This window comes from Ischnura elegans, chromosome X (assembly GCF_921293095.1).
Source record: "Ischnura elegans chromosome X, ioIscEleg1.1, whole genome shotgun sequence".
NCBI classification, from domain to species: Eukaryota; Metazoa; Arthropoda; class Insecta; order Odonata; family Coenagrionidae; genus Ischnura; species Ischnura elegans.
Window position 1 is genome coordinate 52072559 of NC_060259.1, and position 14497 is coordinate 52087055.

At 35.8% G+C, this 14497-nt stretch overlaps 2 protein-coding genes across 4 annotated transcripts in view; one reads left to right on the forward strand and one right to left on the reverse strand.

Moving 5' to 3' along the window:
- The window catches only part of LOC124171399 (von Willebrand factor D and EGF domain-containing protein-like), a 54519-nt gene that overhangs the window by 6732 nt on the left and 33290 nt on the right, over positions 1 to 14497 (reverse strand). For both annotated transcript variants that reach the window (XM_046550573.1, XM_046550572.1), the window contains exons 4-10: positions 14180 to 14403; positions 11938 to 12058; positions 11194 to 11333; positions 10260 to 10439; positions 10022 to 10156; positions 6327 to 6530; positions 5979 to 6187 (exon numbers count right to left, since the gene is read on the reverse strand). In XM_046550573.1, coding sequence (XP_046406529.1) covers positions 5979 to 6187; positions 6327 to 6530; positions 10022 to 10156; positions 10260 to 10439; positions 11194 to 11333; positions 11938 to 12058; positions 14180 to 14403 — 1213 coding nt within the window. The remainder of the gene's footprint in view (positions 1 to 5978; positions 6188 to 6326; positions 6531 to 10021; positions 10157 to 10259; positions 10440 to 11193; positions 11334 to 11937; positions 12059 to 14179; positions 14404 to 14497) is intronic.
- LOC124171400 lies at positions 103 to 2861 on the forward strand. 2 transcript variants are annotated; one of them, XM_046550574.1, is made up of 3 exons: positions 103 to 285; positions 622 to 780; positions 921 to 2861. In XM_046550574.1, exons 2-3 carry the CDS (start codon positions 638 to 640, stop codon positions 2740 to 2742), a joined length of 1965 nt encoding a protein of 654 aa, XP_046406530.1. In that variant the 5' UTR covers positions 103 to 285; positions 622 to 637; the 3' UTR covers positions 2743 to 2861. The 2 variants fall into 2 exon arrangements, with proteins under 2 accessions (XP_046406530.1, XP_046406531.1); XM_046550575.1 differs by lacking the exon at positions 103 to 285 and having other exon boundaries at positions 690 to 780; positions 910 to 2861.

The following is a 14497-nucleotide window of genomic DNA, read 5'->3' on the forward strand; positions in this document are numbered from 1 at the left end:
ATCATTGTAAATTTAATTCCACCGGAATAAAATAAAATAAGGAGTTATTTCCTTCATTGGCAAGTACTAGGCACGTAGCCAAGGGGCTACAGCCCATAAGTAGGGGAGGGTGGGGCACAGTGAAACATGGGGCAGGGTGAAACAATTCAAATTTCCCTCCTCCTGACAATTCTATGAATTAGTGCTCTCTGTGTTATATTAAGGAACTAACACCACAACAGCTGCTGCAGTCTCATGGCTTGTGCTCTTCTAGTCTCCTGTTGATGGATCAAAACCTATTTTAAGGTGAGAAAAGTAAATAATTCCAAAGAATTATTTCACACTGACAAACTTTTCCTTTTCATGGGAAATCTTAACTTATCATTGTATTTACTGTTACCATTTCTTAAGTTTTGGAGACCACCAAACATATTTCTATATCTTCATTTGTTTTCATGCAGTAAGTTTATTTATTCAAGATGGCCTGGTGGGGCACACTGAAACAAGATAAATGGGGCACAGTGAAACATGTTTCACTGTGCCCCATGTCTCATTTAGGAAGAACTATTTGACTTGAAATATGCAGTGTGGATTACTATAGTAATTATTATTGTTATTCTGATGGAATTTCATTATTTTCAGAATAAAGATTCCAAAAATGAGGAATAGAATAAGAAAGAGCCATATTGGATCCTTCACAGATGGTGAAATGCGCGCTGCAGTTCATCTTGTTCTGCATGAAAACTATTCAATCAGGAAAGCAGCCAAAGAATGTAATGTCAATTATGTAACACTCAGTCGGTATGTTTATTTGTTTTTTGCATGTGAACATCTTGTAACATTGAAAGTTTTCTGAAAATTTTTTTAAATTTCAAATAAACAGTAAACGTAAACTGACATTCAAATTTTCCAAATAATAATTTTGAAAAGATTCTTTTCAGGTATGTGAGTAAGCAAAAAAAGGCTAGTGATGAAGGGACTGGTGAACATGTTCGCATGACACCAAAATATCAATCCAGATTGATTTTTACAGCTGAACAAGAAAAGTGCTTGGCTGACTATTTGATAACATGCTCAAAACTCTGTTATGGTCAGTCGACTCGTAACACTCGAGAGCTAGCTTATGAAATGGCAGTGGTGAACTCTATACAAGTGCCAAAAAACTGGCATGATGACTCTGCTGCAGGTTTAGACTGGCTACGATTGTTCTTGAAGCGAAATCCAAATTTAAGCATTCGGCAGCCTGAAAACTGTTCTCTTTCTCGTTGCACATCATTTAATGCACACACAGTGAAAACATTTTTTGACAATCTTGGTGCAGCCTTAAGACGTTCAGAATGTTTTGGTGATGGTTCCAGAATATGGAATCTAGATGAAACTGGTACCTCAACAGTCGTAAATAAGTCTGCCAAGGTGATTGCAGAAAAGGGATCCAAAGGGGTAAATAATGTAACAGCAGGTGAAAGGGGAACTCTAGTTACTACATGCTGTTTTGTGAGTGCATCCGGAAACACCATACCCCCTGCATTTGTTTTCCCAAGGGTCAAGTTCAGTGATCATATGTTGATCAATGCCCCTCCTGGCTCTCTTGGACTGACATCGAAAAGTGGTTGGATGACAGCAGAAATATTTCCTGAAGTTATTAAGCACTTCATCAAACATACAAAAACAAGTAAAGAAGACCCTACACTGCTAATAATGGATAATCACCAAAGCCATATTAGTATACAAGTAATAGATTTGGCAAAAGAGTATGGCATAATGATTGTGACTCTTCCACCTCATTGCAGTGCCAAATTACAGCCCTTGGATGTTTCCTGTTATGCTCCATTTAAGACCTATTATGCCGCAGCAGTTGATTCCTGGAACAAAAGCAATCCAGGTAAAGCTCTTTCCATCTACCATATTGCAGGATGCGTCAATTTTGCCCATCAAAAGGCTATGACTCCAGCTACTATTATTAATGGATTCAAAAAAACTGGAATATATCCATATAATAGGCACATTTTCACCGAGGCAGATTTCTTGAGTAGTTCTGTAACAGACCAGCCTTCTCCTGAAACTGAAGAGTGTGACTTATTGAGCCAAGAATTAAGAGCAACTGCAAGTACTTCCAGTTTAAACAATGGTCAAGGTGAAGATAAAAGAACTTTTCAAAGTCCTGCTCAGTTCAAGGGCTATCCTAAAGCCGCTCCAAGGAAAAATTCAACCAGGAAAAGAGAACCAGGCAAAAGTATGATCATAACAGACACACCAGAAAAAATCCGTATGATGGAAAAGAAAAATACAGCTATAGGAAAAAAAACTTCTGAGGCAACTAAATCATGCAGAAGTTTATTTAATGCCAATGTTGCCATTGATAACTGTGAGGGGCCCCATCAAAATTCAGACACCACGTCAGAGGGAGGACTTTCAAACCCCTTGGAAGGTAATGAGGATATTTTAGAAGGTTTTGGAAATAAAGTAGGTACAGTAAAAGTTGGTGATTATGTTTTGATTGAGTTTTCATCGAAGAAAAAATTCTACTATGTAGGTAGAATAATTAAAGAAGCAAGAAAACACAATGGCGCTGAAGTTACATATTTACGAAAAAGTTCCAAAGTGCCAAATTCATTTTTTTTCCCACATATTGAAGATATAGCATCTGTCAGCATGAAAGACATTAAATTAGTTTTACCACCTCCTTCTTATCGCAAAGGAACTGCAAGAATGAAAAGGTTTATTTCATTTAAAATTTCATTTGCCAATTTAGATGTTCGTTAAGCTTCTAATTATCACTGACTAAGGTGCAGTTTGTTTCATGTTTTTTAATCCATTACTGTATTCATGCATTGTGAGTTTCATTCTAGTGAAAATATTGCCAAAGGTAAAAATAAATGGTATTATAAAATCTGAAAAAATGTGTTTCACTGTGCCCCATAAGTAAAAAAGGCCCTGTTTCACTGTGCCCCACACATGGGGCACAGTGAAACAATTGACATATCACTACAAAAATTGATGTAAATCCATTGCTTTTTTAAATAATTCCATTTTTTAAAGTAGGAATAGTGAAGAAAATGACAAGCACCATTTATATATTTTCATTGTTATTTTATTTTCAAAAGCAATGTTTTTATAGGCAAAATAATAATTTTTGTTTCACTGTGCCCCACCCTCCCCTAGTTATTATTATTATTTCTGCATGGAAAGATACAGAGCATGAATCTGAGGAATAAAAATCACAGTTTATAATATTAACATTATCTTTGTGGCGATGAATAGAGTCAGGTGCAAACTTATACTGACTGCCTGGGCTGCAGGACAAGTTAATGCTAAGCTAATTGGTATTTGGATGCTGTGAGTAATGGAACTTCTGGATAAACTTTGTCTTCAGAAAATGTGCCATCGTGAAGTTCTCATACAACTACAAATTTTTGAACTTCATACCTTTCATGCCAGTGTAATGCAGTCATATGATTTACTATATCAATGGCAGGTAGAAGACCCAGGTATAAATTTTTCCTCCGATTTTTTTCGAATTATGCATTACCTTCAAACCTCACCTGGAATATGGTTCACAGTTATCAGGGTATCAATGAATGGGGCTAATATGCAAGGTAATGAAACTGCTTGAACATACTATCAGTCCAGTGGCAAAATGGGTAAAACATACTGTATGTAGCTTTGGACATAAAGGTCCATAGATCAAACCTCAATGGCGGGTGATTGGATACTGTAATAATAATATAGACTGTTTTCCTAGACATTTCAAAACATTGCTGGAAGTCATTGAATATGAAATTCAGTGTTTGGAATCGCAATATTATACTTACCAAAATTCATCTCCTGTTTTGGAAGTTGACAATATACAAATTTGTCTACCTTTACTTACATTGCTAAGTGCCACTTCAGTACCTCTAGCTATTAGCTTTATGGAGAACCACTTAAAGGAAATATTCATCAAAGTTCAGCAGGGCAGGGTAAAAGGGGAATTTTGACCAATGTAGAAACCAGGGCAATAGGGTGATTTCCTACTATTTTTTATTGCCTAAATTGAAAGATTATTACTCCTCAAACCTCAATGGTGGCTGATCGGATACTGTACTACATAATAATGTGGACTGGAGTACGTATTTCACACTTTTAGATTTATTAATAACGATATGTTTTTTGTGATTAAATGAAAACTGAAAATTTTCAAGCACGCAAAAACGCGACGGCTAAGTATGAATGCTAGGAAAAGCCCTAGTGATGTCTGGCTGCTGCTATATGAGGCCAACTGGGTACGAGGCTATGAACGCTGCTACGATGCAGGCTGCTTGCTGCAGAGCATGGCAGTAGTGTAGAGTACCCTGCTAGCAGGTAGCACATGGATTAAATAATGATTATTAGTACCCTATCAAACGAAGGAAACTTTCCAACCTTAGGGAATTTTCATAGGTGATTGTAAAGAGATGTTTCCCTGAGCTCTGTGCCTCATGCATGCATTGGTATTCTCAGATGATGTAAAACTCCTATCTTCTCGTATAGCATCTAGGTCCCTGTGACATCACGTGGAGTGGCATCGCATGGGCGCAAATCTGGCCTTTTTCAAATGAGGTTAAAATTGACCATTAACATTCGTCTAAACTTGGGTTTCTAAAAGCAAATAATTTTTATATTATGAATACACTAATGTTGGGTAACGAATCGTAATCAATGCCTTTTGTTTTCTTTGATGAAGGAAACTACCCTATTATGATTTCAAAGCTTTTAAGGGTGTACATGTTTAATCAGTTCACAGATTAAAACTATTTACATAAATAGATATTTAATGCTATTTATGGAATTTTAAATGAAAATCATACTTTTCACTAGATTTTTGTCAAGAATTCTTATATGTATTCTTAAGTAATTTCAGCTCAGCTCTTTCTGTCTCTTCAAGTTCCAGAAACTTGTTCATTCACCTTTTTCTGACAGAAATTTTTTGTTTCAATTTTCAGAGAAAAATTTCTTCATAAAATTGCCAAAAGTGATTATGAATATGATGCTCCACTTTTCCATCCTCCCAAACCCACTAAATCTAGTTTATCCTTCTTGGCATGCATGCTGATGCCCTCACCTGTGATCCAAATGAATCAGAAACGCTAGCTAATATGGTCCCCACCAACCCTCCATTTTATCTCATCTATTCCACTATGTTGCCGTATTTCAGGTATGAGTTAATCAAATCCTCTTACCTTGACAATGATTGCCAAGTAATTGGGGTAAAATAAATATTTTTTAAATATTTTGAAGTTTGTATTTAATCTGTGAAATGAATGATTATTAGCAGATCGTACCAGGGAATCTGCTCTCAAAATTTCAACACCTCCATTACCATTTGCTAATACACGCTGTGACCTTGCTTTACTATCCACATTCAAACGTTTCCAGATTTTTGACAAAGGTGGTCCACTTTCCTCCTCCTTGCATCCTCATGGAATATATACTTAAAGTAAAACATAATCTAATAATGGCATCCAACGTATAAATACAGATGTATAATCAGAATGAGAAAACCAATAACGTCAGCTTTAAAATAGGGTTCACTGTAATTTTTGTTCTCCTAGCATACGTACAACTCGGTCCTCACAAAGTTTTTCCAGCAATTTTCTGACCACTACTTTACAGATTTTCACATTATACTTCGAAAAAATTATTGTTTACTTGGGTTTCTTTCATTCCCTATCCAAAACAAATGATGATCTATCGAGCTTCCCCACCAATCTTTTGCCATGAAAGTCACCATCATGTGTGTGAAATGCAATTAATATTGAAATCAATGAGAATCACAGAGTTTTATTCAGGACTGTATTTAGATAAAGAATAAGGTGTCCAAGAAAACGATAGAAGTTCCACATTCCTTGCCTACTTAATTCCCAAATAATTCTCTCATTGGACAAAATTATCACTAGAATTAGAAGTTATGGCTAGCTATTTAAAAAGAGTAGGTAATATATGAACGTAATGAAGTTTAAAATTGCATAAAGTCTACTCACTTCCATCTTTGAGAGTATTGGGCACATGGAGCTCTTGGCCTATACACACATGCTGGAGTTCCATTTTCATTTACCAAATCATTTGATGGATTTCTGTCAAAGAGACCACATAGTCCTGATGTCTTCCCCAGATCTGTTCTTAAGGCATAGACTGTTACGTAAGACAAATAAGGTCCCAGTTTTACGATAGTTCCTGAAGAAAATACAGCCTACAATAGAAAGGTCCCATTTGGTTTAATTACAGTTCATCATTGATTAAAAAAAGAACTTCATTTATCCACACACTTTAAATAGCACAGAAAATATACTCCATATAAATGGAGTATAATGAATTTATTGTTTTCAAACCTTATATGACCTTCCTTCATTTTCTTGTAGAATAGTAACATCCTGATGTGTATGATCACCATCTTCATCTGCAGCATAAGTTGCTTCACTCCATACGAGTAAGTAGCCCTTCATGCAAATATCAGCTTTTATAACAGAATGATCTCCTCTGATTGTGACAGCACAGTTACAGTTCCTTCTGTATGTGCAGTTGCTATATGTAATCTGGATATAAAACACATCATATAAATTAAACTTCAAACAAAAACATTGAGAGCCTTACACCCCAAGACTTTTCATTGTTATGCGACTTTATCAAGGGTGTATCCAGGATAAAACTAGAGGGGGCAAGCCGTGGTTGCTCAAGTTGTAACACAGACAAGGTTATGAAACCAAAATTTAAAAAAAATTATTACAGCACTGCATTGGTTTTTTTTAATTATTTGCTCAGAAAAAATATTTTTACTTTAATTACATGTTTAATACTACTATCACCCTCTTGGATTTAAAGAAAATTTGTTCAAAAATTTCATTTTCAACTAAATTTAATATTGCTTCAAGGGGGGGCAACTGCCCCCCACTGGGTATGCCCATGGACGTTACCCCTGAGGCATCTAGGGTCTTCGTTAAATAAAATATTTTGCATGTAATCGTTCAATTTCAAATAGTATTCCCTTCTTCAGAATTGTTTTAAAATTTTACTTTTGTGCTCTTTTTTATATTTTAGAAGTATAGTATCAACATTGATACATTATTCATGAATTTTTCCTACTCTAATATAGCACTTTTGTAAATAATTCATGTACTCGAACTAAAATTAACCACAACGTATGGTAGGCTATTGGTGATAAGGCTTTGAATGACCCTTTGGAACCCCTGGACTCCTTTCACCCCATTTCAACTATCTCCCCACATCCAATTCAATATCCAATTGGTTAAAAATGAAGTATTGTCAATTTTAGGTCTTCTTCAATGCTTCACGGAAATCTCTCTCCCCATAGCCCTGCGATTGTTCTTTACAACAAGTTCAATTCCCACAAGTGAAATAGTAACCTCAGCACAAGGCTTTTCAAGATAATAGTAGTCATGAATGAGGAGGCAGAGGGAAATAGGACCAACAACCGTAATACGTTTCTAATTTTCATAAGTGGAGATGTTTGATAAGCATGCTAACATTGTCAATGATGGAAGAATCTGGTTTAAAATATCACTTAGAATAGTAATCCATTTTATGCACAACCTTTTCTATAAGGCTATAGTGAAATCTCTTTTTTTTAATATCTCTGTCTCGGTTGTTTCCCAATTTAACATTTTAAAAGGCTCCCTCTAATATCTCAAGTGAAAAATATTACCATGAGCATTTTTCTCTTGATCCATTTGGCAATGCCAGGTAAAATTTGACGTAATTTTTGGATGCCTCAACAGACCTCAAAATTTGCTGTAACGTTTATTTTTTCAACAATTAGGGCAACTACATACATTTTCAATCCATTTCTTAGTCTGGTATAAGTTATCTTAATGTTGTAGTGATCTGAGAGAAGGCAGGCAAGTGATGGCTAATTTTAATGATTTGAAAATAATTTCTTCAAGATATTCTCAAGGATATATGCCATAGCTACCAATTTATATATTTCAATCAATCGTTCCAAGTGTCACTGAAATCCGAGTTCATTCAATGATACAGCTATACTTCAAGTTTTAAAAAAATGAGCAAAATTCAATTTCATAAATAATCTATCCTCCCTGGTATTTCTTCTATAAGAGAAAAAATGAAAAATTCTAAATGTAGATCCATTAAATCTGACTGATATTAATTTGCTAATAATAAATGAAAAATAAATCAGCCTCAGCAAATATTGAGTTTCCTGCGGAGACTATAAATAGAAGTCCAAATGTGCTCCCTTGTGATGAGGGCTCTCCCTCAACTACTATGGCTCTTGCTACTTCTGGGGAGGACATAGACGGCAGGAGGTAGATTTGAGATGATGGAGAGGCCACAAAAACAATGGAGCAGTCCTTGGTACTATACTACGTTACAACACTTTTGTGTTATTTCAGATTGCATACATCCCAGGATAAATAGAAAACCACAATCACACTTTCATATGAAATGGGCCAAATAAGAACCAAGGTAAATACCAAGTAAATGTAAATGCGTATGAAATTCCCTTTAAATTCAAGATCATTTTTCAAAATACCTAGATAAATACTGCCTGCCATTTGAATGCTATTATAGGGTGTAGATCAAAATTAGCCGATAAAGGTTAATGGCCAGGTTAGTTGTGCAAAAACTTTCATGGGTTAAAAGTCTTTACACAATGATGACCAAAAAACTATCATCATCCATTGATGCTTAATAGATTGAAAGTTATCCAAAAATTACCCAAAATCAATTTGCATTACTCTACCAAAATAAAAATCAATTTTCATTGTGGCATGAGCTAATGATTTTGCTGATGAGGATACAAAAAGAATATGGACTGATCGTAACAGTTTTTCAGGATGAGGATTACTTCAAATTGCACACTAAAGAGAGGCTTGCAGAAAAAGTTCATTTCCTGAGAGTAAGGGCCTTGATTACCATAGGGTCAAGGGTAACAGTTAGCCCATTTTGCATCACACAATGCTGATTTGGCTGCCATCATGGAAAATTGTGGGGCCTAATCATTATACACCATGTTATAATGGGATAACTGGAAATTTATCAAGAAAAATAATAGAAAAAGATCATGGGCTCTCCTCATTCCAATGATTTTAGGAAGTTTAGAATTGAATTTATCTTTGATCTCCAGTCATATCAGTTATAATTTAGTGAATCATCCACATACACCATACATACCATTTGCATTTCAATTTTTGGAATAAAGACTTGAACAACAATTTTTCATTTTACTTCCTTCATTGGCACCCATCATCAGGGCTCATGTTTTAAAACTTGGCAGAACTTGTTGTTTTCCCAAGGTAATTTCCTACCACACTTACTTGCGAGTGGATTATGATGATTCTTCCCCCTCAGCCTTTTGCTTTCTCTATGTAGACCATGAAAAACCCATTTAGCTGGTATTGGAACTATTTAGCATTTCAACCAAAAGATAAGTTTTGACTAGTGAGGGTAGAGCTCACATTAAACAAGGCCATTTGCATTTGGATATGACAATAAAGCAAATTCCTTTATTTTGCTCACCTACAAGATAACACAAAGTCTTGGCAAGGGGAAACAATATTGCAAGTTTTTTTGTTGTGGTGGTATCAGAAGGCTTCACCCAGATTTGAACCAAGGTCCATCCAGTCTTTAGCCCAATGCTTTTCCCAATGAGGACCCTTGGCACCCAATAAAAGATAACAGAGGCTCACCTTTATTAAGTGGATGCAATTGTAAATGATTGGCAATGTCAAATTCGCTCAGAGTATTTCCCTTGGTACTACCCCTCGCCAATCAGTGGAGCCCACCAACAGTGTTATGGGTTCCCCCACTCCCTTGATCACTTATCCATCATTGCTGAGATTTTTATGACTGAAGTGATTGCATATGTACTTTAGAACTGAATGCAAGTTTGGAGGTGGAGAACATCTGGATCTCCAAAACATCAACAACAATAGAGGTCTTATATTGGGTACAATCTAACAGTAAGCAGCCATTGTAATTAAAGTATCATATGAAATAACTAACAGTTTTAAAGCTTAGTCTTGTCAATTTTACTCTTTGATGCACTTACCTCAACTTCATGGTTTCCATTTTTATAGAATAAAAAACTTCCTTTCAAACTGTGGCTATATATTTGCCCATCAAATGTGCTGATATAACTATCTGATGTGCATCTTTCACTGACATCAAATCCTGCAACTTGAACCTGAAATCATTACAAATTTCAAATATTTCTGCCAGCTATTCATTAAACTTTTGAATAATCATAGTATTAATAGTGCTTGCACTTTTGGGCCATAAAGGATTACCTGCTGTGATGGAAGTTTATAATGTGACCATATACTGTGACCATGAGCTAAACTTCCCATTTCCAGAGATAAAAGCTGGTTCCCACCATAGAGGTTATCTGGCTTACTCCTAAGAGCAATTTTATGAGTAGTATTCCAGTCATCTTTGCAAATATGATGTGTGCATTCCTTGAGCCCTAACTTAGGAGAGAAAATATTCAAGGTTATTTAACACATCCAATGATTACAGTATTTGCCCCAACTTCAGTTCGTAAGACATTAATGTGCCCATAAACAAACCAAAAAAAATGTTGTGGAATTCAAAATTATGACATCGTCAAAGATATTCTCTCAAATTTACATTTTCTAAATTAGTTTGTCACAAGAGTGAATATTTAGTCATCAACTTAAAAGAAATAAGGGCATGGAAACCCATATGAATAAATTTCCAATATCGGTTGATTACTAAAGCCTGAATCACATGATAATTTTCTCTGCTTCACAGAATATGAGCTCAAGCGATAGGTTTTCCGGGATGAAAAGCATGATTGCTCAATCCATCATTTCCTTAATCATATGGTCACCCTCACCATCTCTTTTTCCACCACTTATTCTATTGCGTTCTATATTTACAACTGCTATTCAATTTAAAGCTGAGCATGGTTTTACAATCGTAGTTAACGGCCGTGCATTCGGATTGGCTGAAAGATGGTGCCAGCAATGGAAAAAGGGGCATACCGAGTGATGGAAAAAGGGATGGAAATCCATTCCCTCAAGCCATTGAGTGGAAAATGATCTAGAGAAACAGTCATTTTTTCCGCCATTGCTGGAACTATCCCTCCAAAGATTTGGAAAAAATGATTGTGTGATTCAGGCTTAAGCCAAATAAGCTGAGCTAAACTTCTCAATGCCATATTAAGTAATGTTTCCATTATTATTTAGATAAACACATTACCCTATCAAGTGGCTCTCCGGAGGGGCAGTAATGCGTATCATCTGGGTACTGAACACCAATTTTAAATGGAATACAGCAATTATTGTCATGGCATCCAACTGGCACAGTTGACCTCAACTCCAAGAAAACATCAGGACCTCCTAAAATGGTAAAATATTACTCTATTTATTTAGATTCCATTAAAATTTTACTGGCCATTTGCACTCCATTATCAAGTATAAGTGGACATGAGAAAAACCAATGTCACTCCTACATAGGCAGATCTAGGGGGGCACGTGCCCCCCCCCCCAGACCCTTTAAAAATATGCAAGATTTTTAATAGGGTCCCATTATCATTACGTTTATTTTGTATTACGAGGTATCCTTGTGCCTCCCTAGAACAAAATCCTGGTTACGGCCTTATAAGTATACTTATGACCCCCCCAGAAAGAAATTCTGGATCCGCCGCTGCACTCCTACATTGAATGCTACTTTACATTATTTTCAAGGGTTTTTATGGGGATTTTACCTTGTGCTGCCTGTCCTCACAATGCTTCTAATTCAGCGGTTGACCTAGTAGTTTTGTGTCAAACTTTATAGGTGGAACTTCATTTCTGAGTTTTATAGTATATTTTTTGTGGATATCATTGTAAAATACTTAATTTAAATCAGCGGTATGGGGAAGCATAGGGACTTGGAAATGGAGTAAAAAGGGCTTATTTTAAAAATCCATCTTGAATTACAACTATCAATTGCGATACTTACCTTCTTGAACAACTATGGGAGCTCTTGAAATGATTTGAATTCCAGCATAAAATGGTGGACTCGTAACCTGTGGAGTGTATGTATTGATGGAAATATGGCGAACTCTTGCTCTGCACTGTAACTAAAGGAGGCCAATCATTAACCAAATGCCAAACAATTTAAAGGATACACAATAACATACATATCAATTATTACAATCAAGACAATCAACATCAAATCAATGATTACCCAAGTCACATAACCATTTCCTTTACATTTGCATAATGAACTCATCAAGAGAAATAACTTTTTGATGAGTAAAGCCAAGTCAATATTCTAGGTAAATACCCATTTGGTGTATTGACCCAAAAATTGATATTCTTTCCTAAACACTGATTTGGAACCTTTATTTGATATGCATACACATAAATCAAGTTTTATATGCTTGATGCATATATTGCTATCACAAATGCATTTCATATTTAACTCCTTCATCCAATCTGCAAGTGCTGTACAAATAAAACAAATCATGAACAGCTAATTTTGAGGATTAAGAAAGATAATTATGAATTTTCATAAAACTCTTTCGCTGAAACTTCACTCCCCAATAATACAATAAAAGGAGGGAATTTTACTAATAATTTTCAAAGAAAATCTTAACCAAATGCATCATCATGACTGGTAAACAATCCTAAGATTGGTTTGATGCAGCTCTCCACTCAATTCTCCTATTAGCTTATCTTTTCACTCACCCAATTCATCAGGGAAAAATGAAACCCTTCCGTTTGGTTTTTATCTTGATTTTGGAAATTTTCTTTGTTTTGAAAAAAATTGCTCACTGAGATCTTAAGAAATTCGCTCTCTAGAGACTTATGAAAATGAATCTATTTAACTTGACAGTATATTGGCACCATTTTAGAGTGAATTATAAAGCCTTTTGATGCCTTATGAACAAAAACAGCTTCATCAAAGTTTTATTTTACAAAGGCTAACTAAAATTCAATGCAAGCAGAGGTAAAACAAGAGTTATAATTCACAGTGTCCGGCGATATCTGGTGGAAATGTTTTATATCCATAAGAATAAAATAAAATGGTAAACTTTCACACAATTTGATTTAAAAAGAACCGACCCGGTTTCGACACGTAGTGTCATTATCAAGGTACCAATTTGGCTTTCCAAGTTCTATATATATCTTGCTATCCTTTCCACCCCATTTTTCTCTTGCTGGACGGTATATATAGAACTTGGAAAGCCAAATTGGTACCTTGATAATGACACTACGTGTCGAAACTGGGTCGGTACTTTGTAAATAAAATTGTGTGGAAGTTTACCATTTTATTTTATTCTCAAAGACAAGAGTTAATTTGTTTCCCAATGTTCATGCAATGGTAACACTTTATGGGCTAATTGGAACATAAAAGCCTTCTGGACTCATGACTCTTTACTTCTTGACTAATGCTAATAAGTTAAAATACTCCCAAAAGGCCATGGTATGGTGGTATGGTATTTGGGGGAGGCGTCCGACGGCTGAGCTCATTTGCACCATGAGGGAAGGGTATGGAAGGGAGGGTGGAGAGAAACCCGGTATCGGCACTAGCCTGCTCTTAACGAAAGGTGCCAAGGGGACCACGGCTTTATGTCCCATCCGACGGATGGAGTGTTGTGCTTGAAATGTCCTCCACACAACACTCAAGCAGGGATTGGGCAGTCTCTGAAAATTCACTGTCACTGCCAGGATTTGAACCGGAGCCCACTGGGTGGGAAGCTAACACTCTAGCCACCACACCAACCCGATCCCCAAAAGGTCTTGGTTTAGTTGTAAAGGTGCAATGTGTTTCAATGATGTAGCATACAATTGTAAGAATTGCATTCTGATACCAATAGACAAATTAAAAAAGGAAATGTGGAGTAGAAATAGGTGATAAACAACTTTTCACAAGCTCTCATGGTACTTAGAACCCAAAAATAAAAAGAAAAAATTGGTGAATTGCAAAATGCTGTGCAGACTTCTTTAAATGGTGACTTAAAAATGAAAATAAGTCACCTTATATGTATTGTAGAAAGAAGCAAATATGCCGTTAATATCTAAAAACATTTCCTGATTAACCAAATCAATCAGGCTTCATCACATAACTACGGTTACATGGAACACATAAAAATCAAATCCAACCGATATGCCTGATAAATAAAATAGATGATTAATATGCATTATATTAATCTTTTTGGAACAACAATCATACCATTCAAATGCACTGCACTTACTGTTTGTCCAAGTTTCCAAAACTGATGAGGCAAAACGGCATAACTGTAATCAGCTGGATGATATTGCTGTTGATGAATCACTGCTCCACCAGAGAGCCAATCGACTTCAATGAGAAGGGTATCCAAGGCAGTGACTTTTTCCAAAAAGGCAATGCAGTGAATTTGTGGATGATCTTCAGAATTCAGGTTCGACACCACTTTCACTCCAACCAGCTCTACTTCAACTGAATACAAGGAAAAGTTACATCATATGCTAGACACCAGGAAAAAAAATCGTCCATGCATATGCTCATAGAAATCGTTATCGACACTTAGAAG